General features: G+C 43.4%; 1 protein-coding gene across 3 annotated transcripts in view; it reads left to right on the top strand.

The window, feature by feature from the left end:
* The window catches only part of rbms3 (RNA binding motif, single stranded interacting protein), a 176,350-nt gene that overhangs the window by 143,163 nt on the left and 7,022 nt on the right, over positions 1-26,165 (top strand). For 2 of the 3 annotated variants that reach the window (XM_086136870.1, XM_086136868.1), the window contains exons 7-13: positions 623-729; positions 4,655-4,698; positions 5,413-5,509; positions 8,677-8,727; positions 17,856-17,966; positions 23,553-23,648; positions 25,999-26,127. In XM_086136870.1, the coding sequence (XP_085992996.1) occupies positions 623-729; positions 4,655-4,698; positions 5,413-5,509; positions 8,677-8,727; positions 17,856-17,966; positions 23,553-23,648; positions 25,999-26,127 (635 nt within the window). Of the gene's footprint in view, positions 1-622; positions 730-4,654; positions 4,699-5,412; positions 5,510-8,676; positions 8,728-17,855; positions 17,967-23,552; positions 23,649-25,998; positions 26,128-26,165 lie in introns of those variants that run through there. The other variant, XM_086136869.1, reaches the window with a different exon arrangement.

Here is a 26,165-nt window from a genome sequence, read left to right as displayed (position 1 = left end):
CAGTGAAAAACACCCTGTTGTGAAAAATTTCTTGCTGCAAACTTGATTTCGTTGTAGAGGAGTTTCACTGTACAATATATTTAATGCCATGTAAGGTGGAAACATGATTTTTTTAATGCATTTTTTAAATCATACATGCTCATTTCACATTAATGACACAGCCTGGTCGAATAACGGTTGCGATGGCTTCATAGTGGGAGGGGGGAAAAGGCATACCATTTCCAATAAAAGAGACCGTGGCTGTCGAAGTAAAAACACAAAGGGATGATAGCAAACAGGAACGCCTTGTAGAAATAAGCTTCGGCTGACAGATCGGTCTCACAGAACCATCTCTGAGGTATTTACAAGAGCGATTACTGTGATTATTATTTCAACAATACCCTCCAATGCTCTTTCATGTGCCGCCAGCTCGGGATGGGCTCGGGTGGGCCTCTGCCAACATCAGCCATCTGGGAATTTCGCCTGAGAGCTCTTATAGAAGGCCAGGGAGGGGGTGTGGGGGGAGGGGGTCGTGGGTCGGAGCGAAGGAAGAGATTTGGAGTACAGTTCAAAGGCCCACAGCGGGGTCAACGGCATGTCGCCCTGTGTAACGCGGCTTTGTCCTCCCTTTCTGCTTCCGCAGCTCCCACGGAGCCGCTGCTGTGTAAATTTGCCGACGGTGGCCAAAAGAAGCGCCAGAGTCAGAGCAAGTACCCTCAGAACGGGAGGCCGTGGCACAGGGAAGGCGAGGTGAGTGTCACGCGAGCAGATGCCGTCAACAAAGCGTAGAAACACTGATTTCTCCTTCGACACGTACACGCACGCGTGCACACGCACTTTCAAGTGTTCTTGACAGTTGTGATGAAACAGCAAGGTAGGGACTTGGGGAGATGAAATGTTTCTCCTTCAAAAAAAAAAAAAAACGTGTGTGCGCGCGTGTCTGTCCGTCACATGTTCAGCAGCCCCCTAACACCACCAAAGCAGTGAAGCGTGTTGAACCTAAATCGCATTGCTCCACCCCAACCCTCTCGGCACCTTTGCAGCCCCATACATTGCCTGGGTCAGCCCTGTTGTCCACCGAAAAAAAAAAAAGTGTGGACTTGGCCATGCATGTACAATCAGGCAGTGCAATCAGACACCCAGCAGCGGCAAAATGGGACCAAAAAAAATTTTTTTTTAAACCCTGCTATAATTTTCCGCCCTTTCTGTCATCCGTGAGCTGAAATCGGCTTCTTACATGATCAATTGGCGATGGCACACAGCTCAACCGATGCACGCTTAACCCTTTCATGCACCCTGTAAACCTGATAACATGATCAGCTGTCCAAGGAGTAACCGCTGTCCCTCAAAGGGTTCATTTAAACCCGTAATGCTAACGTGTACACGACTGTGGTTACACCCGTGACAGTTTGATGCTGATGCCACAAAGATGGAGCTCGATTGATTGATTTTCTCTTTTCGTCACCACGGATCAACACATTATGATCCGATAAATGATATTGTTTAGGTTGGCAAACGACTTCAAATACCGCACAAACAGATGACTACTATTTTTAACCTAGGACAATCGAGTTATGTGCTCTCAAGATAAATTTTGAGCTGACAGCATTCACAAGTCTCTAACTTCGACATTCAAATTTATTCAAACTTTGAAAGTGCTTTTTCAACTCAAGCACTTTTTTTTTTTAATCCAGTTGTTAGTCATTCCTGCTTGAGGCTCCGGAACAATCTGTGTCTGCTTCTCAAGGGCTAAAGTCAGGAATAGAGGCTGCATTTCAGGCCTAATTCTCTGTTTGCCTCCACTGTAGGAATGACGGGACAGAGAATCTTGTCTTCTCAAAGGATCCAGCATTTTTTTTTGGCCATGACACAAAATATGGTATTGTTATAAGCTAATAATGACATTCAGTCTCCTCGCAGAAGTGCCCAAAACGATTTTCAAACTCGTCTCTGTGCTACCAAGGCCCAACATCCTGTATGCCAAACAGTACACAGTGGAACAACGGTCAAAGGTTAGCCATGAACAGACGCTGGGCAACTTCTGATTGGTTTCGATTTTCAAAGAATTTTCTATCAGAATTAGTCGAACGGGAAGCCGTCCATTTCAGGTTTACGCTGTTGCTGTTATGAAACATTTATTCCCTTTCCGGTAGTGCTTCTCAATTATTTTCTGTTGTGTACCACCAATTCTTTGACTATAAATATCATTTGTCTCAAATTGTTATAAGTACACCTCTTCCTTACTACCAGTAAAGAAAAGGGAAAAAAATAGACCGACTTACAAAATAGAATAAGTTTAAAATGTTATTTAGTCTACCTGAATTACAAAATAATAATAAATGAGAGCATCACTGCCCCCTAGTCTAGTGGATGTGCAATTACACACAAAAAAACCTTTTACTTTACATAAGCAGTGTATATTTAAATATATTTTTTAAACTCCCTTGGTTGCATGTGGTCCATCTTTTGGAAATGTTGCATCAAAGCCATTAAAAAAAAATTGAAGAAAAAGAACAAGTAAAACACCATCCTTTGATGCTGTGCTGAAATTTCACCCCAATTCCACTACTGCTTGTGACTTGACAGGTGCTTTATATCGTACAAACCCCAGGGACAAGAATTGAGAGTCGTTAGTACTCAAACCACTCGGAATTATGTTCTCGCAGTTCAATACTGTCTTTGAAGCCGGGCCGCAGCAGCTTTTCACTGTGTTTGAAAGTTTTGGGGGTCAACCAGCAGCATACGCAGCCTGTCATGGTTCCTCCCTTTATCCTCGTTGCAGCAGCAGCGGCGGCAGAAGCCAGAAGCTGACTGCATCAGTAATCCCTCATTGGCCATGCTGAGTCCCTGGTCAGGAGATGCTTTGCTGTGGAATTCATCAGCACATCAAACCAAGGGCAGCACTTAGGGGGAGGGTTGGTGCGCGCCAGACAGCTGCTCATGTCTCCCACCGCTATTAGTGAGCATGCGAACGCACAAGAAGCTGAAAGATATGCGCCGTAACAAAGGGGTGGCTGGATCATGAATTGGGTGTTCAAAGCGAGCTGAACGTCATCGGGGGGGGGGGGGGGGGGGGGTGAATTTGATCCTGCGACGTTGCGAAACACACACACACCTCTGTGTTCGAAAGGGGTTTTTATCTTTCAGTCAAGATCCCCTCACTTGTGGAATTGGTCTTGGTTCGCCAATCCTCACCCCAACCCCCCACTGGTTTCTCTCAGCCATCGTTCCCTCAGCTCTGTGCAGGTGAATCTCTGGAGTAACAAGGCCAAGAGATTTGTATGGAGGGGCTTGAAGGATGAAGAGGGAGAAAAGGCGAAAGGGAGACAATCCCAGTTGATGTTAAAAGAAAAGAGAAGCGGAGGGAAGCTCGGTGTGTGTGATGGTGCGCGCGCGTGTGTGTTTATGTTGATGAAATCTGCCGTCCTCGGTAACCTCTGGTTAAAAAGAAATCGGATTAGCTCTCCTCTGGGAGAGAGAACCTTCAGGAATGCAGATGACGGATCGCATTGCGCAGGTTTCTCGACCGGCTTTCATGGAAGCACTCATACACATTCACTGGTGATCACAACCCCCCCCCTTTTTTTTTTTGTTACCTCCCTCAAGGGCATTTGATCATTTCATTCATAAAAAATGAATTGTACGTGATGAAATATCATCCTTCATTACTTCGACAAATTGACATCTGAATCTTGCTTCCATTTGGCTTTCACAAGTTATATACACTCTGTGTGTGTGTATAATATATATATATATATATATATATATATATATATATATATATATATATATACATATGGCCGAAAATAATAGCATATACGATTCTGTGGCGCACTGGTGTCAAACTCAAGGCCCGGGGGCCAGATCTGGCCTGCCACCTCATTTTATGTGGCCCGCAAAATCAGATCAAACATGTCAACTTCCATGATACTTTCTAAAATATCTACCAGAAATAGAAATTCTCATGTTATAAATGTATAAGAGAGCCATTCTAAGCATTTTCTTGTTCATAAACCCCTCATGATCGTAACTTAAACAAGAGTTGAATCAACAGTTACTCTTGACTTCTTTTTCTATGGTTTCAGTGATAACGGGCCCCCAAGGGAAACGTTAACCAAAATGTGGCCCGCGACAAAAATGCGTTTGACACCCCTGCTGTAGAGCATATTCAAAGAAACATCTACAATCAGCATTTTGGGGCACACTAAGTGATCTCGGCAAAGTTGTTTTTTTTCAGGGGGCGGGGGGGTAGAGATTGAAAAGACGAATAAGCACTAATTTCCCACGTTGGTCCCACTTGGTCACGTCTGGAAAAGATTTGGGTTCAACAGTTCCCGAATCTGCTGCCACGGTTGCGGCGAATGATTGCAGACTGCAGCAGTCGCTGATAAGTTTCTTTGATGCCCGCATAACCGTCTTTGTTGCTTGTGCAATGGACCAATGAATTGCTGTGACGCTCCGTGATCTGCTTGTTTTTTGGGCAAACGCATCGTTCGCATTCCAGCATAGAAATGATCGCAATAATGGTGTGAAAGACAAAAGTGTAATTGACCATCATGATGAAATCATTCGGTTCCCCCGTTTCTCGTCCAATTGGCCTTGTTGTCATCTATTTCTGATCCACCTCCTGTAATTTGTACCTCATCCTTTTGTGTTTCTTTTTGTTCTCTTCCAGACTGGCATGGCATTAACATATGATCCTGCTGCAGTGCAGAACGGGTAAGAGTCTGACCTTGGCATCTTTTAATACACTCACCTTTTGCCAAATGGGAACCAAATCAATACGGCCGCCATACATAAAGATTAATGTAGTCCCTCCAACTCCTTGTTTGATTAAGGTAATCAATACCAACTTGTAATATAAGTTTTTCTTTGAAAGGGTCAGGTAAAGAGTGGCAGCGGTGCACAAAAGGAGAATGTGTTTAAATAGGCGTCTCCCTTTGTGGGTCCCGGAGAAATGATTTGCCCAGAAACTTGTTCCATGCTCCCTATTACACGCACAACATTAAAAAAAAAATGAAAACAGCAATTTTCTATATTGTTTTCAGATTTTGTCTTCAGATCATGTGACGGGCGAGTGTTGGACTAGAATCGCAAAACCTCAGACTTTGGGGAATGTGCTAAAGTAGCATTTCAGACCACCTCCCTTTGCCCAAACTCAAACCTTGCTTCCTTTAAATGTGTGGATTTTTCTCCATGGTCAGCACACCAGCTGGCTCCTTAATCTAAGCAGTCACAGCTTGATGCTATGTAGGCCTTAGTGGGGGGCAAAAATAAAATCATCTTTATACAATGACAAAGCGCCATTTGATGTGAAAAAAAATCCCGTTTTTCTAAGACCAATGCTAGTGTTTTTTGCAGTTATATAGCAACGAGTAAGTTTTATCTCTCTGAGGTGCACTGTTCTTAACATCCCTCTTTGACGATTCACAGGTTCTACTCTTCGCCTTACAGCATCGCCACCAACCGCATGATCGCACAGACCTCCATCACGCCCTTCATCGCTGCTTCACCCGTTTCCACATATCAGGTGGGACGTAATACGCGGCATCATGAGAAATGGCTGCATATGAAATTGTCGGTGGGGGGGCTGTTATTTGTCTACGGAGAAAGAAATGGAATGGGGGGACAGGTTGCAAAACAGCATGCCTTCTCTGATCATTTCCTTGCCTGCCCCAGCTGTGCACGATGACATCTGTTTCATAGGCGGAAAGCACAACAGGCATCTGAAGGGAAACAACAAAAAAAAAGATGAAAATCAAGTACCGTGGACAAACAAACTCTCCTCCCATCTAGTTTTGTGACCTCACTTCAGTTGATACAGTGAAGGGAGTATTCATTTTGTAGCGCAGTTAAAATTGCTACCATATTCTTCATAGCTGTGATGCGTGGAGGTAACGAAACAGAACAGATCAGGATTGTGAAAATTGCCCTGTGTCAGGCGTGTTAACGGTTTTCTGTCAGCCCGCATTTCACGCAGCGGCGTTAGCAAAATCTAAACATCAAGCGCCGTCACTACTGTGTCCTCCTTGCTCAAGACGCTATCGCTAAACATTAGTTATGCTAGGTATGCACAGACAGACAAGAACACTGCCACAGAGAGGAGGATGAAGGATAGGTGGAAGACCTGGAGCGACAGATGGAAACAAAGGAAAGGCGGGCCGGTAGTGGTGTCGGCGGCAATGGCGTCGGCTCAAGTCGGGATGGTGTTGCTGAAGGTTGCGGCGCCCGACTTTGCGGCTCACTTGATTAAAACCCGTCAAGGGTCTGCGCGCGGAAGGGTGGGGAGGAGGGGAGAGGATAAAAGTGGGCCAGGGCGCGTCTGTAATCCGCCATCGGAAGGCTTCCCAAATTGATTTATCAAAAACAATGGCCGGGCTTTTGAGGAATATTAATCCTTGCAGCAGCTCCGCCACCTAGCCAGTAATTCTGCCCTTCAGCCAGTCACGGCGAGAAGGTGAGTCCTTCATCTTCTGAGAAACGAGACGGAAAGAAAAGACAAAGTCATTTCGAGCTGCCACATGCACCAGACAAAATGAATGTTTCTTGGCTTTGTCGTGATCATTTTCAAATGTCGGTAGACCTCTCTATCTATCTATCTAGCTATCCATCTAGCTAGCTATCTATTATATCTCTGGCTAGCTATCGAACTAACTTTCTTGCTAGCTAGCTATCCAACTTTCTAGCTAGCTAGCTATCTAACTAACTATCCAGCTCGCTAGCTGTCCAGCTAGGTGGTTAGTTAGCATTCACATTGTTTGTTTAGATTGTTTCGCACAAAACCGTTCTGGAACAATGCGTTCATTTGGGGAATAATTCTGTTGTGTTCCCTACAAATGTGCTGCGTGCCCCCCATCTGTGACACATGCATTCATCCATGTGATACAAGAGTTTATTTTTCCTTCCCTGTAAATCCAAGCACTGTATCAGCAACATGTTGCCATCGGCATTGTAATTTTAGTTTTCTCCATCAATCCTTTGAACAGCAAACAATACTGTATAATCTCCTCCTCACCCTGAAGCGCCTCAATTTCTGACACAAAATGTTGTTTTCCGACTTGGGTTTCCGACTCGCTGCCACAGTCCTCGTAAGGAGCTATTACACAAACAGGTTCATTGATAAGCATTTTCATTCATATTTTGCTTTTGGTTGTACTTAAGTGGTGTGCATTCCCGGAAGGCGGCTTTATAAAAGGGAGAATGCGTGCAAGCGCAAGACCTGATATTTCTTCTATCCATCCACTTGGTCTATCAAGCGGGTTCACGGGTGAACTGTGGCCTATTTTAGCTGACTTTGGGCAAAAAGCGATGTACACCCTGGACTGGTTGTCAGTCAGTCACATTTTGACAAACACTGATTGACTGAGTACCAAAAAATATGATTCAAATGGGGAATCCTTTTTTTTTTCATGTTTCTTTTTTAACTCTTTCAGCGACAGCGGTTACTACAGTGGACATTGTATCGTGTTTTCAGGTTACAGGGTGCATGAAAGGGTTAATGTCGCACTCACTGCAGCTGTAAGTCAGCGTCGAAATATTTTGTTGTACCATTTTCCTGTCTTTGTACAGTATCTCAGTTTTTTGTGACATTATCGTCCTAAATATGCCAACATTTTCATTGCGGGATGAACTCTGTCCGTCTTAGGCGAAGCCGGGGAGAGCAAACACTGCCTGTCTAAACAAATAGATTTGGCTTAATTTTGTTGAGCATCATGCTTGTTTAGATGCGCGTCCAAATCACGGGTTTGGGTTGACTCAGAGGATTTATTGCTCTTAGAGCAGATTATTCTTTGTTTGTCTTGGTTGAATCAAATCATTTTAGCAGGATCAGTGGCCAGTCTGTGTGTTTGTCTGCTCCAAGCTGTCTAATTCTCTCCAGCGCGTCGAAAAAAAAATTGCTTTACTCTTCTATTCTTCCTAACTGTCAGAGCCCGTATATAATATTGGGGACAGTGCATGTTTGTGTTGCTTGGTATCCCTTTGACTCTTTGGCCACAAAAGAAGAAAATCCTGCTTTCCATCCTCACCCTCGCCGACTGCTCTCCACCTCTGAGACGATGTGTTCCATGACTTAATTTGGAGTTAATGGCATTATTATAAGAGAGAAAGGCTCTAATTAATGGAGTCTTTGAGCAAGTTGTACCGTTCATAATAATGAGGTACATTTTTTCAAGACCTCAGGTACTTTTTGCCAGTCATTTAAACTTGGTGAAGTTAAGCCATTTCATCCACGTTTAAATTCCACTCCCCAGAGGATTTGTGGATGTCAGTTTATGCGGAAAGTCAAAAAGGAAACGACGTATGTGATAGCATTGTGTCATTCTAAAGGGGTGTCATTTTTGTCGCGGGCCACTTTGGAGTTGCGTCTTCCATCGGAGGGCCGTTACGACAGTGAACCCGAATAAATGTTGAATCATTACGTCATATTATTACTTGTACACACACACACACACACAAAGATTGCTCACTATTTTTTAAATCAGTCAAGTATTTGGTCAGTTATTGTTCAAGTGAGTGTAAACCGGGTCACAAAGTTATTGCAAAATGTCACCGTCAAATATTGCAAATGACAATTTGAGATTTTGGTACAGATTTAAGCAAGGGTCATGGAAGTTGATTTGCTTTTGCGGGCCACATAAAATGAGGTGGCTTAACTTTGACACCTGTGTTCTAAACTCTCATGTATTTTTCCTCCAGGTCCAGAGTACATCATGGATGCCTCATCAACAATACGTTATGCAACCTACAGTAAGTCTTCAACCATTCATTTTCATTCAACATGCCCCCGTGAAAAGGCTGGATCAATTTCCTGTTTTTTGTGAAATATGGCGGATCACCTTTTGGGTTTTGCTCTCTAAAACAGAAAACATGTCCTCGAATAGTCTTGGTTATGCTGAAGATAATAAGACATCAGTGATCAAGGCTTTTTGGGTTGAGCAATTTAATTGATCCTAGCGGCATAACTGTTCTTGTTTAGCTCCATAAAATGTTTTAAATCCTTCTGCCAGAGGCTTTGCTTGGGGCTTTTTGTGCCCCCTAAAGCACATCGAGTGCACTTTGTTCTCTCTCTTCTTTCAGTTCATTCATTGAATGGGAGTGGGAAATCAGTAATAGCGGCACGTTTGATTCCTTAATATCCTCTTAACTCCGTCACAGAAAATGATTACCATAATAGATGCCTTAGTTAAAGGCTGCTACAGCGCAACGTGGAGCAGTATCCAAGGAAATGGTCCTCTGAGGGGTTGGCCGATACTCAACTTCTACCTGAGTCACCCCTCTTTGGAGTTCCTCGATTTTTAAGTACAGATGCAAACAATCACACTTCAGGGGGCGCCCACTGCCGCAATAAACTTTTAGCAGCGCGAACACGAACTGTCACGCGGCTCATATTCACTGCAGTCTTTTCTCAAGGCCGTGGTGCAGAATGGTTTGCAGTCAACATCTTTGAACGCAAATTGGACAACACATTTGTTGAGCTTTCAATCACACTCGTTTGGTATTTTCGTAGACGGGTGCCGTAAAAAAAAAAAAAAAAAAAATGGACGATGGTGCCATTGATGAAATGTGTCGATAGAATTTAATGTTAGCAAAGAGTGAGAGAAAATGGGCCGCCGGGTCCGGCACTAACTCCATGAGTGCTTTCAAGCAGTCGTGTGATGCTGCCCGCTGTGGTCATTTACCACTCAGACCGATCCTTCTCACTGCCATTCCCGCTGTGGGACAGCGAACATGTAATCTGGGCGCAGCGGGTCACCAAACAGGCCAACACACTCTCAGCAGCCGCTGCCCTCCAATCCACTCTCGCCCTGCCTTCAATGCGCATGAACTCCTGACTTCTTTGTCTGAACTCACTCTGCCCCCGCTGCATCTCGGTGTTTCGCATCATACTCCACTTTTTGGGGCAATTATTGTGGTCAGCGGAAAGCTATTGTTGCAAAAAGGGCTTGTTTTCGAACAACGTATTACCACTTACGTGACCCAAATCAAGGACAACCCTTAGGTGGGTCAAAATCACTTTAAGGTGCACTTGAGGCTTCCCTATTTCACCCCAAAATATCTGAACCTGATGTTCATTGTCTTAAGATGTGATGCTATTAGAAATGAAAATTTTGTACTTTTTTAAAAAAAAATTGCAAGGAAATGATGAAAAATTAGCATGTTAGCATTTTTATGAGGATGTGGTAGACCCTTTAGCGACATGATTCAGTTAGCAAGTGAATTGTTTTTGAATTTCGGAAATGTTTTATATCAATTAATATATCGCGATGAGTACGCATTTAAAGACCGTGCGCGATTTAAAATGATCAACATTTTTCTGACATGTGACAGACCAAACCAGTCACTTAAGACTATTTAATGAATGTTGGTGCATTTTCAGCACTGTAAATTTGAATTAATGTCCTGGTTTTTATGAAAAGGTTGGAAACTAAAACTTTTTTTAAAAAATCCAATTTGTCGATTACCCGACAAAATAATCGACCGATTAATCGATAATTAAAATAATAGTTGCAGTTGATGTATCTGCTAGTTTCAGACATTGTAGATTTTAATCATATTTAATCAAATGAAATCTTAATGTAATCTTAATTCTTTCAATAAATCTCGTGTGTCCGACTAGAGACTCAAAAAGATGTCAAACATTCCACACAACCTAAGTAAATTCTCGGTCAGTGGTCCTCAACTGTCGTCACCCTGCGACCCGTATCTTCCTATTCTTGCGAAAGTAGCGACTCATGAAGACTCACTCAAGATGTTAAGAAGAATAACATCTTTTTTTGTGTTTAAAAGTAGCCTCTGAAAATATGTGTGCAACATTTCAAAACGCAGTTTCAAATGAGTTTGACATACCATCAAGACAGGGGTGGAACTGCACCGTCTTTGTTTACATCGTAGCTCGTGACTACAGCAACTAAATTACAATTCCTGAAGCCTATCCGATAATCTTGGGTTTATGCACCAACCCGGCGCGTCTCAGTGCTGTTCTGAAAAAAAATCAGAACACAAATACATGTCTTTTTTACTCAGCTGTCTGCGACCTACATAAAATAGGTCTTGCAACCCGACCCACCAGTTTAGAATCACTGTTAGCTAATACTTCCTTCTACTTGAACAAGCTTGTTTGCAAATTGTCTGTATGTGTCTCTTCAAATGCAATTACAATGCAATGCGATTTCTTTGAAATTAGCAACGGATAATTTAAAAAAAAAAGCCTCTATCGATGATGTCGTTGTTTTTATTGTTGTGTTGCTGCCATACTGTGTGCGTGACTCCAAGCATGCCAATTATCCCCATCCAGCCTGTTTGACTGTCTTGTTGTCCATCTTCCAACAACATGTCATGAGACCTCTTGAAATTGTTGGCTCGGTGCATCTTCACAGTTTTGTGCCAGCCATGTGTCCGTATCTGTCCCCGTGGCCACTCCCCCATTGTGTTTCGCTGATTTAGCCGACACCAAACGGCTGCTAGGCTCCAACTCTGGCTATCACAAACCATCAGTGCGTGATAGCTACCAAGCTGTCTCGCTTTATGGCCCGGGCTTACAGTATGCTTGCTCCCAGCCCCCCTGAACCGTGAAAGGCCCCCTTACACGCGCAGGCAGCTTGCCAGCATCTCATTGAATCGCAGCAAATTAGCCAAACATTCAAGTTTCAAGGGCTCACGGGCCTCCTCAAAGAATTTCCTCCTTACTTATGTGGCAGACGTGCAAACCGGTATTCTCCTCAGCTGCAATGTTCAAAACCCTTCAATGTGCTTCCTATTCGGCTATTTTCAAATTTCCAATGTTTTCCTTTAATCATTATGAATAAATACATAACTGAGGAAGGAAAGGTAATTCATTAATAACCTTGCTAATTAGCTGCTCCTGGGGTTGTATTGGGGGTTTTTTTTGTCACAAAGTAACACCACAAAATATCCATTTTTTTAGGGTTCTTTGTTTTGCACGACTACTGATCTTTTTTTTTGTTGTTGTTGCTTTGATCCATGAAAGTACAGCAAAATCTCTTACATACAGATAAGCAGTCACCCACACTCAAATTCTCAAGCTTCCAAAGAGCAAAGCGTAGCCGTAGCGCCAACCAAGCGCAGCATTGCTGTCTTTCCCCATGACTTAGCCAGACCTCCCCCCCTTTTTTTCTTTTTCTTTTTTTTTAACCTCCTCCCCTTCACTAAAAAGCGTTTGTGCTAAGAATGTGTATTTGCTGGAGTGCATCGGCCCTTACATGCCGTAGGTGAAGTATTGAATTCTTCTCTGTTGCGCCCCAGCCAGTTCTCAGTGCCAGTTAGGCGCTTGCTGGGGCCTCTTAGAATTGGACCGTAACTATCTGCCTTAATCAGACAGCAGAGTGGCGGAGGGGGTGTTGGAATCGGTGCTTGACATTAAAAACGCACTGCGGATATAGAGGGAGGAACGTTGTCAGTCTCATGGATTTGACTACTGAGGCCGAATTTGAGACAGTTGCCCTTTCTCCTCCTCCCCCGATCACTCTCTGCCTACCTCTGCTGTCTTTCACTCTGCTTCGTTGTCATCGTCATTGCTATTGCGAGTGCAGGTATTACCCTGCTGCAATCCAAACATCTTACATCACAACTGCGTGGTAAAAACTTTGCCGGTCCGCTTCATTTTTCCTCCCTGTTCTGAAAACTGCATAAAATCCATTTTGTTTGTCGTTGTGCAACTTTACTGGCTTCCAGAAGTGTTTTGGGGTTTTTTTTTTGCTGTGCTGAAGAGACAACAGTATGTCTCCTCGCTGGCCAGGGAACACCTCGGGATGCCCTGCAGATGTGCTGGAGCGAAGTGGCTGGGGAGAGAAAAGACCTCCTGCAAAGATGTGACAAATAGTGTTACATGCTTCAGCGAGCACCTTGATCCTGACAAACACACGGCGCTATGCGTCCATCCAAATCGAATGTTCTCCTCAGTAAGAGGGCTCTGATAATTACCTCATTACCTCGAGTACTTTGCTTAGATTAATGGAATGTATTCCAACGCAAACTATCGCAGAGAAGCGATTGCTTACAACTGTCATATGTCACCGTAATTGGACTCGTAGCCCAGCAAGTCGATTACATTCCAATTGACAATTTTGAGCGAGAGCGAAAACACGGAATTGAAATTCAACCCCACGTCGTTCGTCAGAGATATTGCCCGTGACGGACGAACAAATGAATCGACGGGTGGTGATGGATCCATCACATCCTTCGTTTTCATTTCATCTGTTGAGGGTAAATACTTAGACGAGCGTCAAACATCCTCGGCGGGCGTGCTAAATCCTTCGTCGGCGTGTTGCGTCGACGAAGCGACCCCATCCTCCACCGCATCTTATTCGCGGTCATTATTCAAATTTTAACCTTTAAACTCTTCTAATGTTGACACTTGGGCTTAAAATCCTTCAAATGTGAATCACTTTTTCTTTCGGGGCAGTAGGCTTCTTATATTTCGCTTCCAATGTGGGCGTCGGAGGTGACACGAATGGAATTTTGTGCATATGTTGCAGATTTTTCATGATAACACATTTTTAAAAGGCAAAAAGTATGAATGCAACAATTCCATTTCATCTCCACCATTTTGCAATTTTGCTGAATATGAAGCAATCAAAAACAAATAACCGTTCATTTGTCTCACACAACCTTGTCGGTCACATTCAAAATCCAAAACATAGCTTACAAAGGATTATAAAATACATCATTAGCTCCAAAGAGACATTTATTAACCGGCTCATTTGTCACGCTTGATTATGCAAAATGCAATTAGCCGCTACTCGTGGAAATAGCTCCAATGCTTTTAGATATCATCCAGTGTTGATCAATTCTTCGGGGATTTTCGTCATTTTCCGACGTGGTCCGGTTCCGCTTTGCCAACACCAGTGCTATGTTGACGCCCAAAAGTCAAGAGACAAGCCGAACACTCATGAAGTTGCTCATCATTTATAAAGAATAGCTAAGAGATATTTTCCAAAACACGATTAAACCCGCATTTAGAAATAATTGTTCATTGTGTACAGATTCATAATTTTTTTAATTTATTTACTTTTATTTGTCAAACCAATTCAAACTGAGCCACTTTTTTTTTATTTTATATATATATTTTTTTAATCTGATAAAATAAGTAATGGAAAACAATGTGTAGGTCTGGTTAAATACGTTTTTTTTTTTTTTTAATTAAGCTCAATCAAATTGAATTTACAGCGTTTTGGAAAACATTTTGAGGTGTGCTGTACTCTACCAAAATAAGGGAAGGTCTCACGTAATGTCATGATTGACCAGAGATTATCTTTTCGGACATATTTTTTCCACCAAAAAAAAAAAAAAAAAAAGCACAGTAATATCCTGATGAAGAGGAAATATCGACAGTGAGGTTTGAGAAATGTAATAACACGTAAACGTTATTTATTTACCATATTTTCCAACGGACATTTTGGAGTTTGATCTACGGTATGCTGCAGGCCACTTACTAAGCACTTGTGAACTATTTGATGTTTTTCTCGACTTACTCAGTCCAGGTATTTGGAAATAAATTCAGTGTGTCTTCTACTACGTCGGTAGTCGCAGAACAGCCATAGTGCTCTATTTTCTCCGAGGGGGATTCATGCTACGGATTAGAGTGAAAAGCCCCCCCACACGCTGGCTCCTTTTTCGGGACTTACATGAATAGAAATGTGCCTCAGGGTGGATTCTCTGTCCGCAGTCAGCAGACAAAAGGTGGTTATGAGTGTGTGTGTTTTTTTTTTTTTTACACGGCATGAATAAAACACACAGGATGTGGATGTACTCACACACGTGCGCAGATCATGTACACCAATACAAAATGCTCACACCTGCACCGTGGTCAGCGATGAAGCGCTCTCGCTAATTGTGTCATAATGCGGCGGGTGCGAGTTTGTTCGGTGAATACGAACCTTTCGGGGAAGCAACTTCTTGCAAAGTATTTGTAAATCAAACCCCCCCCCCCCCTTGCGGGTCAGTTTTTGATCTTATTACTGTTTGAATACTCGCGTCCAGCGTGAGATTCTCTTGTGTCTTCAGGCGGTTGAACTCGGAGGATAGGGGGGGCGGGGGGGGGGGGGTGATCACCAGGCAAGCACGATGCCAGTGAACATTTGAAGCGATGATAGAGTAGATACGCCCAAGGCGTTGTGTTGGATGTGTTCACCTGCGGCAAAGGAGCAGAAAGATCAAAATTATTGGAGATGTCGGAATGCTTACCTCCAGCATTTTAGATCAAATAGCATCAGGTACCAATGGAGAACAGGAGATATTTCCCTCTCGGCCGCATTTTATTCAGTTGTATTTCTATTTATATCTTACACCGCATAAACTTTTGGAATGTTTTGCATACGTCGCTTTTATAGCACTGGTAGTATAAATTTCGTTGAACTCCAGTTCAGATTGTTGACACATTCAAAGGTCCCATGCCAGTAATTAGATTTTTTTTTCTCTTAGATATCCTTTAATCGTGTTTGTCAGATACTGAGGGTTGGAAATTCCATTTTGCCCAATCAGTTTTAGTTGCTCTTAAATGACAAGGGCTTCCGCACATAACTTGACCCGAATGTGTGTCAAAAATATACCTGTGTTTCCAAACCGAAAGTGGCGAGCGTGAGTGTAGATATGATGCTCATAAAATTTATAGGAGTGTCAAACTCATTTTTGGCACAGGCCACATTTAGTTTAGTCAAGAATAATTGTTGATTTAACGATGCAAGTTACTATCATGAGGGGTTTGGTAACAAGAAAAATGTTTGGAATATATCTCCTATTTATTTACCTGTGAGAATTTAAAATTTTGTTCGACATTTTAGAAAAGATGATGGAAGTTGACATATTTGAGCTGCTTTGGCGGGCCACATAAAATTATGTGGCGGGCCATATCTGGCCCCCTGAGCCTTGAGTTTGATACCCGTGTCATAAATGAATCAGTCAGGCTAAACACCTGCTGTGTTTGTGACATTTATCCGCTCTATCGAGCGTGCGGTGACTGAGTGCGCAAACCGTCTGATACTGATCGGCGATCAGTCATTGAAGGCGCTTTTCGCTAGTAATTGGCGGCCATTAAAAAATAATAATAATAATAGACTGCCGGTTGTAACGTTTCTTATTTACTGTCCATTGTTTCTGATGGTGGTGTGTCTTTAATTTTCTTTTATAGTCTGTCAGCTGAGGGACATAAAACCACACACACGCACGCACGCACACACATACGCGCGCAAGCTAACACCCCCGCCCGTCTCGCCCTCTCTTTCTCTCTCGCTCAGACACTCGTTCTCACAAACACGGAAAATCGAAATCACAAATCGGCTTAACTCTCCCCGACACGTCTGTGAATTAAGCCCTTCCGTTTGCTCTCCCCTTTTCCCATTATGAAGGCATTGTCAGCGGCTGAATCGGTGACAGGTGCTACTTCCTTTCCGTCCTCCCTCGCCTCTGCCTTCCTCTTCCTCTCTCACCTTCCCTGCTGCTCTTCTCTAACTTCTCTCTCTCTATTTTCTCTCACTCTGCTTTCTTGTGCGTCCTGACATCCAACCACTCACCCTGTAATCATTGGTGTGCAAATCGAAACAAGTCAACAGGAAGAGAGCAATTTGATTTTTAAATTTTTTTTTTGCACCATGAAAATATACAATTGTGACAGGCTTTGTCTGCTGACATTTTTTTTTTAATCACACAGAAACACAAAGTGAAGGGAGACCCAAGCTGAGCTGTCAAAAATACCTTGAAGGGTTTATGTATGAGCATCAGCATTTAGGAAGTGGTACTCTCGTTGACAGGGAAAGGAAGCGCAACGCTTTTCCCTTGTGCTCCATGGCACTGTAAAAGCTTCCGGCATTCGCATCCAGCCATTAGGGAAAACCTGCCGAGCATTGCACCAAGGGGAATAGAACTGAGGAGGAAAAAAAAAAAGCTTCTTAGCAATCAATGAGCCACAGCAGCTAGTATTATTTATGCACCAGCAGCACATCCTGACCCTTTTGATGGAGAGAAGATAGCTGAGTGTATTGATTGCGAAAACAGTGCCAATCTAGGTGTTCTATTGGTAATTAATGATTTGTCTTTTTTTTTAATCCCTGGCAGTATCAACCTTATACACCTGCCTTAGTCCCCCGCACCTTTTTTTTCCCCCTCGATTTCTTATCTTCACTGCATTGCATATCTCTTTTCCTAACACCATCTTGTTCCTCTGCTTTATAATTCCTTTCAGTTTCTCACATTTCTATCCCCTTTGCATGAACAACATCCTTTGGTACTTTGTGACTCCGTTGCGACCTCGATGCTGTTAATCCGTAAATGGGCAAAACAACTGTGGGCTTAGAATGCAGCCCTGCGGGGAGCCAGGACGAGTTCTTCAGACCCCATTTCTGAGTCTCTGGGGTCTCAAAGTTAAAACGCTTACATTTCCATTGAAAGATCGAAACCCGAACAACAAAATGATTAACATGCTACACGCACGTAACAAACAAGACTACACGAAGAGACACTGATCAGAGAGTACACAGCTGACAAGACACTGATCAGAGTCAACCATGTGATAAGACATTGATCAGAGAGGCAACCACGTGATGAGACTCTGATCAGAGTCAAGCACCTGATGAGACGCAAGGGGAGGTGTTGGGTGGGGCATCTAGCCAATCAGTTGATGGGATCTTTTAGGGGGCGGGGGGACAGTGATGTAGTGAAGCACAATATAGCGAGGGATCGCTGTATCTCGTTTTCTTTATACGGAACAAAACAAACATAACTGGAAACCCAAACCGACCTCCTACAAAAGCACAAAAACACTTTTTTGGCATGTAGTAAACTGGCCAATGTTGAAGATCTAATTTAATGCGTATAAGTAGTTGGACTGAACATTTTGTGCTTGGCTTTGTGTATCGATCTAGGGTGCAGTGATCACGCCAGCCATGGACCACACTATGTCCATGCAGCCTGCCAGCATGATGGGTCCCCTCACCCAGCAGATGAACCATCTGTCCCTGGGCACCACCGGAAGTGTGAGTAACCCTTGCAATTGACCGGACAAAACAAGTCTCTGAGGTCACTGATAGCATGAGCATGTTGCAGGGCTTCAAAAATAATTCTGTATACCATTGGTCAGTTTTGATTGATTTTGGGTTTTTTTTTTTTTTAGATATGAGATGTTTATTTGTGCACGACAAAAAAAACACAAAAGGTCATACGATATCACCCCCATTGCTTTTCTCACTCGGGCATACACGCGCTTGCACTTGCTGCCTTCAAATCAAGAACCACCTCCGTTCCCGGATCTTTGGCGGCTTAAAGTTGTCTTCCCTTGCGTTAACCCTCACGCCCGATGGCGCAGCTTTTCTCTGCCTTCAGATTTTAGTCACAATGTGGGTGTGCGCATGGTTGAAACGGCGGTGCCGTACACCGACGCGTTTGCCGCTTGAGCCGTCGGTGACTGCGACGCCATGTTGGTCCTGTCATGAATGACCAAGTGTCGCATAATCTGCCCCATCTGTGCTAACAGCCAGGATTAGACATCCTGTAGGCTAATCTGTGATGATGGCTTTTGATGTCGGATGATCTGTTTGAGTAGAACAAGAAAGTCGAGTAGAGGCGGTGTTTTTTTTTTTTTGTTTTTTTTTAAATTAGTGTGGGGTTTTTTTTTTTTTGCTAGTTTCTTTGCTCCACCACTTTCTACCTGCTTAGGTTTTATTGGGCCCACATGATGTGTACGTGTACCGGAGGTCATTTTGAGCACCCTCCTTCTGGTCACATGATTTACAAAAAAATAAAATAAAATGGTAAAACCTGAAGAACTAATTAAAATTACAAAATATAAACAGAAATTTAAGAATCAAAGTACAAAATAATGATGCATTTTTACTGTCAATTGGATATTATAATTTTTATATGTATATATGGGATCACATGATAAGCTGTAGTAACCGCTGTCCCCGAAAGGATTAAATGCAGAACTGAGATGCATGACAACCCAAATCTTCTGGCAGGTAAAATCTGCGGATCAACTAGAATCCCGGTTGGACCTTGAATGTTCCATTTCAAGGCAAGAACTGCTTGTCCAATTCTCTGGAAAGCACATGAAGTGGTGCAAACCAAACCAGGGTTTACCATTGAACTGCTGCCCTTGGTGTGGGAATGTGGCTTGACTGTGAAGGTCCTCAAAAGGCGGCACCACACCTCAAAAATACTCGTGGCCGCTCCCCAAACGCTGCCCGCGTATGGTTGGGGCTTTCCTCCTCCCATCAAGAAAAGAACGCGATGTTCCGAGTTTGGTGAGCGTCGCTTTCCGAGAAATCGCTTCTGTTGACATTCATCTTGCACGTTTGGCCCGTTGTGACGGCGAGGCAAGGAAAAACTTCACCTTGTACTGAGGACGTGTGACTCAGCGCTCGTGTATTGGTCACTGCTTTGGAATGTACCGTATTTTCCAAACTAAAAGGCGCACTGGATTATGAGGCGCACCTTCAACGAATGGCCTATTTTGTCATTTTTTTCATACATTGGGTGCACCGCATTATAAGACGCAATCTACAATGCATCCACTAGATGGAGCTACGCTCAAGAAAACACCAACAGAACGATCAGATGTCAGTAAAACTTATTTAATAAAGCAGAGACACTTAACCAACAGCAAGTTATAACACTGTCTCGTCAACGTTGAACTCTCTTGCCGCTGCTCTATTTCCGTGTTCAACGGCGTAATCGATCGCCTTAAGTTTGAACTCTGCGTTGTCAGCATGTCTCGAGCAAGGAGCCATTTTGGGGTCGAAATATTACCGTAATGACCATTCACAGGTCGCATCGGATTTTAAGGCGTGCTGTGAGCTTTTAAGAAAATGGAAGGCTTTTAGGTGCGCCTTTTAGTGCGGAAAATACGGTATTCAAAACAAGGACATGGGCAAATGGGGGCGGGGAAAAAGGAAGAAATGCAATTGATTAAATAATTCAGGAAGGCTTGTATTGGAGTCCTGATTTCAGCATTATTCCATCCAACACTGCATGTGATTTGAAAATAATCACCAAGCCACATCAATCAATTGCAGTTCTGGTTGTAACCCTGACATATCAAACGAAAGACTACAAAACCGTAAATGGAACTATAAGCTTTATAATAGATTAAGACCTTATCTGCTGTGCAAGATTCTTGATTTAATAAAGAGTGTCCATATTGGGATGGATTTATTGTCAATTTGTTCACGCCAGTACACTCTTGGAAAAACATCCCTGTGTCATTTCGTCTGAGTTACTCTGCGACTTTCCGCCCTTAATGTGTGCCCATGCGGCTTTATTGCTTTTAAACAGTAAAAAGTGTATTCTTGCTTGAGCGTCTGTTATTGTTTCACAGCTCGCTAAATCTCATATCGATGCAAAACCGAGCTCCCCTGTGTCAGGTCGCGGGCGAGTCAAATTGTAGTCAAAAACGCCAAACCCGCGCCAGTTGTCGAAAGCACTTTGGTGTCGGTTGGTTATTAAGGAGTTGGCTCGATAGCCTAAAACAGCGACTCAATTTTCGATGCTCATTTTGCGGTCTACAGCGGCATGATTGCAGAATACCCAAAAGCAACTTTAGGCTTGCTAGTTATGGATGACATCAACGTGCCATCCCCACTCCTCGGCTGATTTATGGTGTTATACTGTTTTGTTGTTCATCTCTTTTCCGCCAGCGAGGTCTCCACACTTACCAAGAGTCCATCAGTCATGCGTTGCGATTACAGAGTGGACGCGCTTATTGGCTTTTTTTTTTTTTTTGGTCTTCTGTTTGGGTTTTCCGCCCATGTTTGAGCGTCTGCGACGTTGTTTTGACATGACAAGAGGTGACCTTCCCTCCACGGTCGATCCTTTTTCATGTCAGCGGTATATACAAGCGAGGTTTCTGTTGTCATGGTGACAGTGGTAACTGACAGCTGCAGTGTCCCGAGAAGACAGATTTGTGTGAAGCACCTTCCGCTCGGTTCCATTCCTTTATTGACAGATGAGACGAAGGCCCTTCAGCCTTGCGAATGCGAATTTGTCGTTTGTCGACATGGGGCCCCGCAATTAGCGCAAAATTAAATTGCAGCCAACTCTTAAGATTTCAAATGGGAAGTCTCCCTTTTGACAGGTACATTTAGATTTTGCTAATGATCTCTTTCTTCCTCTCATTTGCTTTCATGCGGCCCTTCGCAAGTGAGTCGGCTGAATGGGTAAAAAGGGAAGCAGATCAATTGGTATGCATGATTCTGATTTGCCGAGGAGAAGGTCACTTGAACAATCTCATAGGTCCTTTCAGCCGCTAAGCGGGATGAGAGGGAAGGGGAAGTGACAGGAAGGTGAGCGAGAAGAAGGCGGGCGTACCAGCGTGTCACCAAGTCTGGGATATTTCACCTCAGCCCTTTTGTGAGCGTGACGGTCAGGAGGGTGAGATAACCTTCAAGTCACCGAGAGTCAATCTCACATTACAACTTTCAATCTCGGGGCAACCTCCTGGCCGTGTGTACCAGAAACAGTGAGGAGAGGGTGGGTTTAATCACCCACGTCGATGGCCTTTAGCTGCTCTCATTAGCGGCGAGCGGGTAAACCGTGCCCGATCCATTAGCAACGGCGCTCGTAATGACACTACGCCGGCACCGTCGGGCCTGCAGCCAAATAATGCTATTACTACATTCTACAGTGGACTGCTGTCACTAACTTTTAATACAAGTAAGGGATGGGGGGGCGGGGGGGCAAGCGAAGAACGGAATTACTTTCGCTTTTTTTTGGCTGGAGGTGAAGTTGGAAGCCTGGTGACTTGAATCTGATTCCACATCCGTTTGCAGTGTACTGCAACACGATCGTTCCAGCTTCCTTGAGACACACAAACATATCCACTAGTTATTCAAGTAATGGGACGCATGCCTATTATACTGCAGCTACAGGAAATGGAAAATATGGAATTGGTCCCACTTGGCAGCTATAATGTAGAAAGGCTTCCTTTCTAGTGTCTGGCTCTTTTTTTCTGTTATTTTAATTAGTTTTAACTTTTTATTTTTATTTTACTGAAAATATGTTTTCATTATTTCAGCATTTTTTGGGTTTTGTTTGTTTTGGCTTTGAAAGTATTCAAATCCCTTTTATCACATTTAAGTCTTCAAATAATTTTTTGTTTGTTTGTTTTTTGTTTTTATTGGGGTGCAGTGTCAACACTAAATGGGACACAATTGTGTCGTGGAACGAAATTCATATGATATTTTAACCTTGGGGTTTTTTTTGTTTGTTTGTTTTCTTAATTTAAAAAAAACTACAAATAATTTTGCAACTTCATTTTTTATGAAATCATGACTTACCGTGTTGTTTGTACAATTTTGACTTGCATCCATTTTCTACTACGCATGTGTTTGAGCTGGACCCGATCCCAGCTGACTTTGAGCCACCCAAGACAGTCAACCAATCGCAGGGCGTATTTCCAGTTACATTCCTACCTATGGACAATTGAGAGTCTTCAATTGACCAGAGTACAAGCCCCACCCCCCATCTACCCATCCCACTTCAACTCCTCCGTTTGTGGGTATAAAAGGTCCTGTCCAATCCCGAGTCAATCAATGAGTCAATTGGGGTTGGGGGGGTTGTCCCATCCCCATAGTCCATATAATCGAGTACCTTAAGCTAACACTCCAGAGAAATAATTCTCTATGTGAAGGCATGCGGTCATTAAAAACAGTCTCTCTCGCACTCACAGACAAAAAAGAGACCGAAAAAGCCCCGTGTTGAGTCCTCATTCATATTACATGTGAAAGCCCCCTGGCTTTCATGTAACCCAACCTGTGTCACATCTGTAAAACGTCCATCACGGCGTGAGCTAAGAGCCACTTAAAAAGGGGGCATGGGAGAAGCATGACGAAAGGAACATAGATGCCACAGGCAAGGGGCCTTCTCTTTCTTCTCCTTTCATTCCTTTTTTTTTTTTTCTCAGTTGTGGCCATGCACATTTGCCTGCCTGTGAAGTCCTGATGATACAGCGGGGCATTTCCTCCTCCTCGTCCTCCTCCTTTTTGCTAGTTTACCTCACATGCTCCTCTGGTTGGCTCTCATGTGAGAGTGCACCGATATTCCTTTAGCGCCCTCCAAAGGACATTGCGTGTATAGTTTCACCCAATGCACAGTATGAAGAGTGACAATTGAAAATTCAAACTGGTTTTAAAATAATGACTGCATTCAACTATCTTGCACTTTTTTTTCTTTAAAGATTGAATGCAAATGTATTGAACTGATCTGGATTTAGCCAGCGAATTGTCTCAGGAGATGAAAAAGACAAGCAAATTCAAAGATGAAGGCTAGCAGACCATCTCAGAGCAGCTTCGAGACGTTCCGTGACTATGTTCTGATGTAAAATGAACTGGTCTTGAATTGTATCGTGCCCCACGTATCGGAGATGCAAATCAAATTGTCTCTAAATTATCCTTACGTTCATCAAACTACAATTTAGTGCCTGCTATTTTGGTTCTTCCTTACATCAAGCTCCGAAAGACACCTCCGGGATAACAATAGCCTGAAGTTCTGTTGACTCCCGAGGGAGCTTTCTCAAAAATGATTCTTTGCGGGGATGTTCATGGATGTCATTTTTTTGTGCGTTTCAGTACATGACTGCCGCAGCCGCCGCAGCAGCAGCGCCTATGCAAGGGACCTACATTCCCCAGTACACTCCTGTGCCTCCAACAGCCGTCCCTGTCGAAGTAAGACTCCCCTGCACCTTGTGCTCACAATCAATAATCGGGAGACAGTTTACCAAAAGAAGACTTCATTACTCCTGACAGCCCAATCACTTACGTGCCAATAACATTCACCAGTTGTGAACCTCTTGTTTAACACAGAAACAGTCCCCCCCCCCCACACCCCTGCCCCTTTCGCAGGGCACATTTTCACAGCATCCTTTCAATTGCTCTTCTTTTTCACTGAAATGTGCTGGCCCCTTACCAATGAATACAAATAAAAAAGTACAGCAAGCTGAGTCAGAGGTTTTGCGAGAAACCCTTTTTCGCCGTAACTTTTAAAATTGTCCAGGATGTTATTACCTTAGTCAGCCCAAAAAAATATTTTTTTTACCTTACAAAACTCTTGCCAGGACTTTAGAATAATCCAGTATTCATTAATTTAGTTGGCATACATTGTTCCATTGCACTTTTTTTTGTCCTCCTTTTAACTATTTTAGTTGTATGCTGTTTTTTGGTTGTTCATGCAGCCAACACCACACGATAAAATAAACTGTACATCACTTTACCAGCCGGCCTCTTTCGCATGCACTTGAACACCACTCTAAATACATCAGTTAGCATTCCTTTCATTTGCATTTCTTCCTTTTCCCCGCCCCCATTTGCCCATGTCCTTGTTTTGAATACTGTATTTTCCGCACTAAAAGGCGCACCTAAAAACCTTCCACTTTCTTAAAAGCTCACAGTGCACCTTAAAATCCGATGCCCCTTGTGTATGGTCATTACGGTAATGTTTCGATCCCAAAATGGCTCCTTTCTCGAGACATGCTGACAATGCAGAGTTCAAACTTAAGGCGATCGTTAACGAGTCAGTTGTAACTTGCTGTTGATTAAGTGAATAGTGTCGCTGCTTTATTAACTCATTCACTCCCAAAGACGTATTTAGATGTCTTTTTAGACGCCACACATTTAATCCCAGCTCCTCATTTGATATTGACTGTACTTGAAAAGGGTCTGAAAGGGTCTGAAAATGCCATTTTCAAGTTTTAAAATAGGTTTCACTGACATCTGATCATTCTGTTGGCGTTTCCTTGAGCGTAGCTTCATCTAGTGGATGCATTGTAGATTGCATCTTATAATGTGGTGCGCCCAATGTATGAAAAAAATTAGGCCATTCATTGAAGGTGCGTCTCATAATCCAGTTCGCCTTTTAGTGTCGAAAATACGGTACCCAAATATGGCCACCCTAATTCCGAGTATTTTTGTATTACATTGAAGTCGCTTCTGGAGCATATGACAAATCAGTAAGGCGGAATGAGTGGCATTGCTGTCTGGCAACTGACAGTGTGGTCGTATTTAGATGGACTATCAGTCGTGTGTCAGATGACAGGAGCTCAAGTGAGATACAGTGACCAGCCACTGCTGTCTTCCCTCCCTCACGCGTACACACACACACACCCAGGCTTGCAGGATTGTCGGTAGCCGAAACACACACATCTATCAGCCGCATCGTTCTGGCTCGCCCCGCAAGCACAGACGATGCCACTTTCCCCCATGACAGACACATTACTTTCTCTTCTCCTCTCTGAAAGGCACACGCAGGAGCGGGACGGCGGCGGAGAAATGTTAGTTGCAGCGTCGCCCGGGGCCCCTTGTTTACCGTTTCCATCTTGCTCGCCAGTGTCCTCTCAGTGCCGGCATTAGCAGCCGGGTGGATATCAATGCATCATGTGGTGTCTGGAGGGGCTGATATATAGACAGCGAGCAGTATCCTTGAGAGCTTGTTAACGGTGATTGACACCATGCGGGGCAAAGGTGGTCCTGACATTCAGGGTTTTCGTGACCAATGAGGAATTAAGATGGGTGGATTTCTGTCTGTTATTTGGATTGGCCTTCTTAAGAAGTACACGCACAACTCAGTCCTCGGTGAAGCGACGGCACATCTGAGTTCCACATTTTTTCAATTAGCCGTATTTTTGTCATCAGAATTTCCTCATTAGCGTCAACCCAATTTTTATGATCAAAAAATCATATCATTTATTAATATTGTGACTATATAGCGTACATCTGTTTTTACAATATTTTCATGTAAAACAATGAACAATATGACAAACGGCAGCACTCGAACCTTTTCTTCCCTTGAAGTAAGCATTTACCTTAAAAAAAGAACACCACACACAAAACAAAACACAAATTAGCTAAATTACGGATGTCCAGTTCAATTGTTTTTGTCATTTTTAGTGCTGTGAAATGTGTTGTTTTGGTTTTAGTCCTGCTTGTAACACTTAGCCTTTTTTGGAGGGGGATGCTAAATATTCCGAAGCATTGCTAGTGTATCCCAAGCTCCCTCTTCACCTCAACTGTGTGTTCTCAGGGAGTGGTGACGGATGCCTCCCCGCAGACAGTGGCTCCCTCATCACAGGAGGTGACTGGCCAGCAGCAACAGATTCAAGTCGACGGTGCCACCGACCACGTTTCTGCTTACTCGTACCAGTCCAAGTAAGTCTAACAACTAAGCTAGCTGTCAAGTTAAGCTAGCTC

This window comes from Hippocampus guttulatus, chromosome 18 (genome assembly GCF_054856545.1).
Source record: "Hippocampus guttulatus isolate MCC_2025c chromosome 18, RoL_Hgut_1.0, whole genome shotgun sequence".
Taxonomy (NCBI): Eukaryota; Metazoa; Chordata; class Actinopteri; order Syngnathiformes; family Syngnathidae; genus Hippocampus; species Hippocampus guttulatus.
The sequence above is the reverse complement of the archived record's forward strand: the minus strand, read 5'-3'. Positions and strand labels throughout refer to the sequence as shown.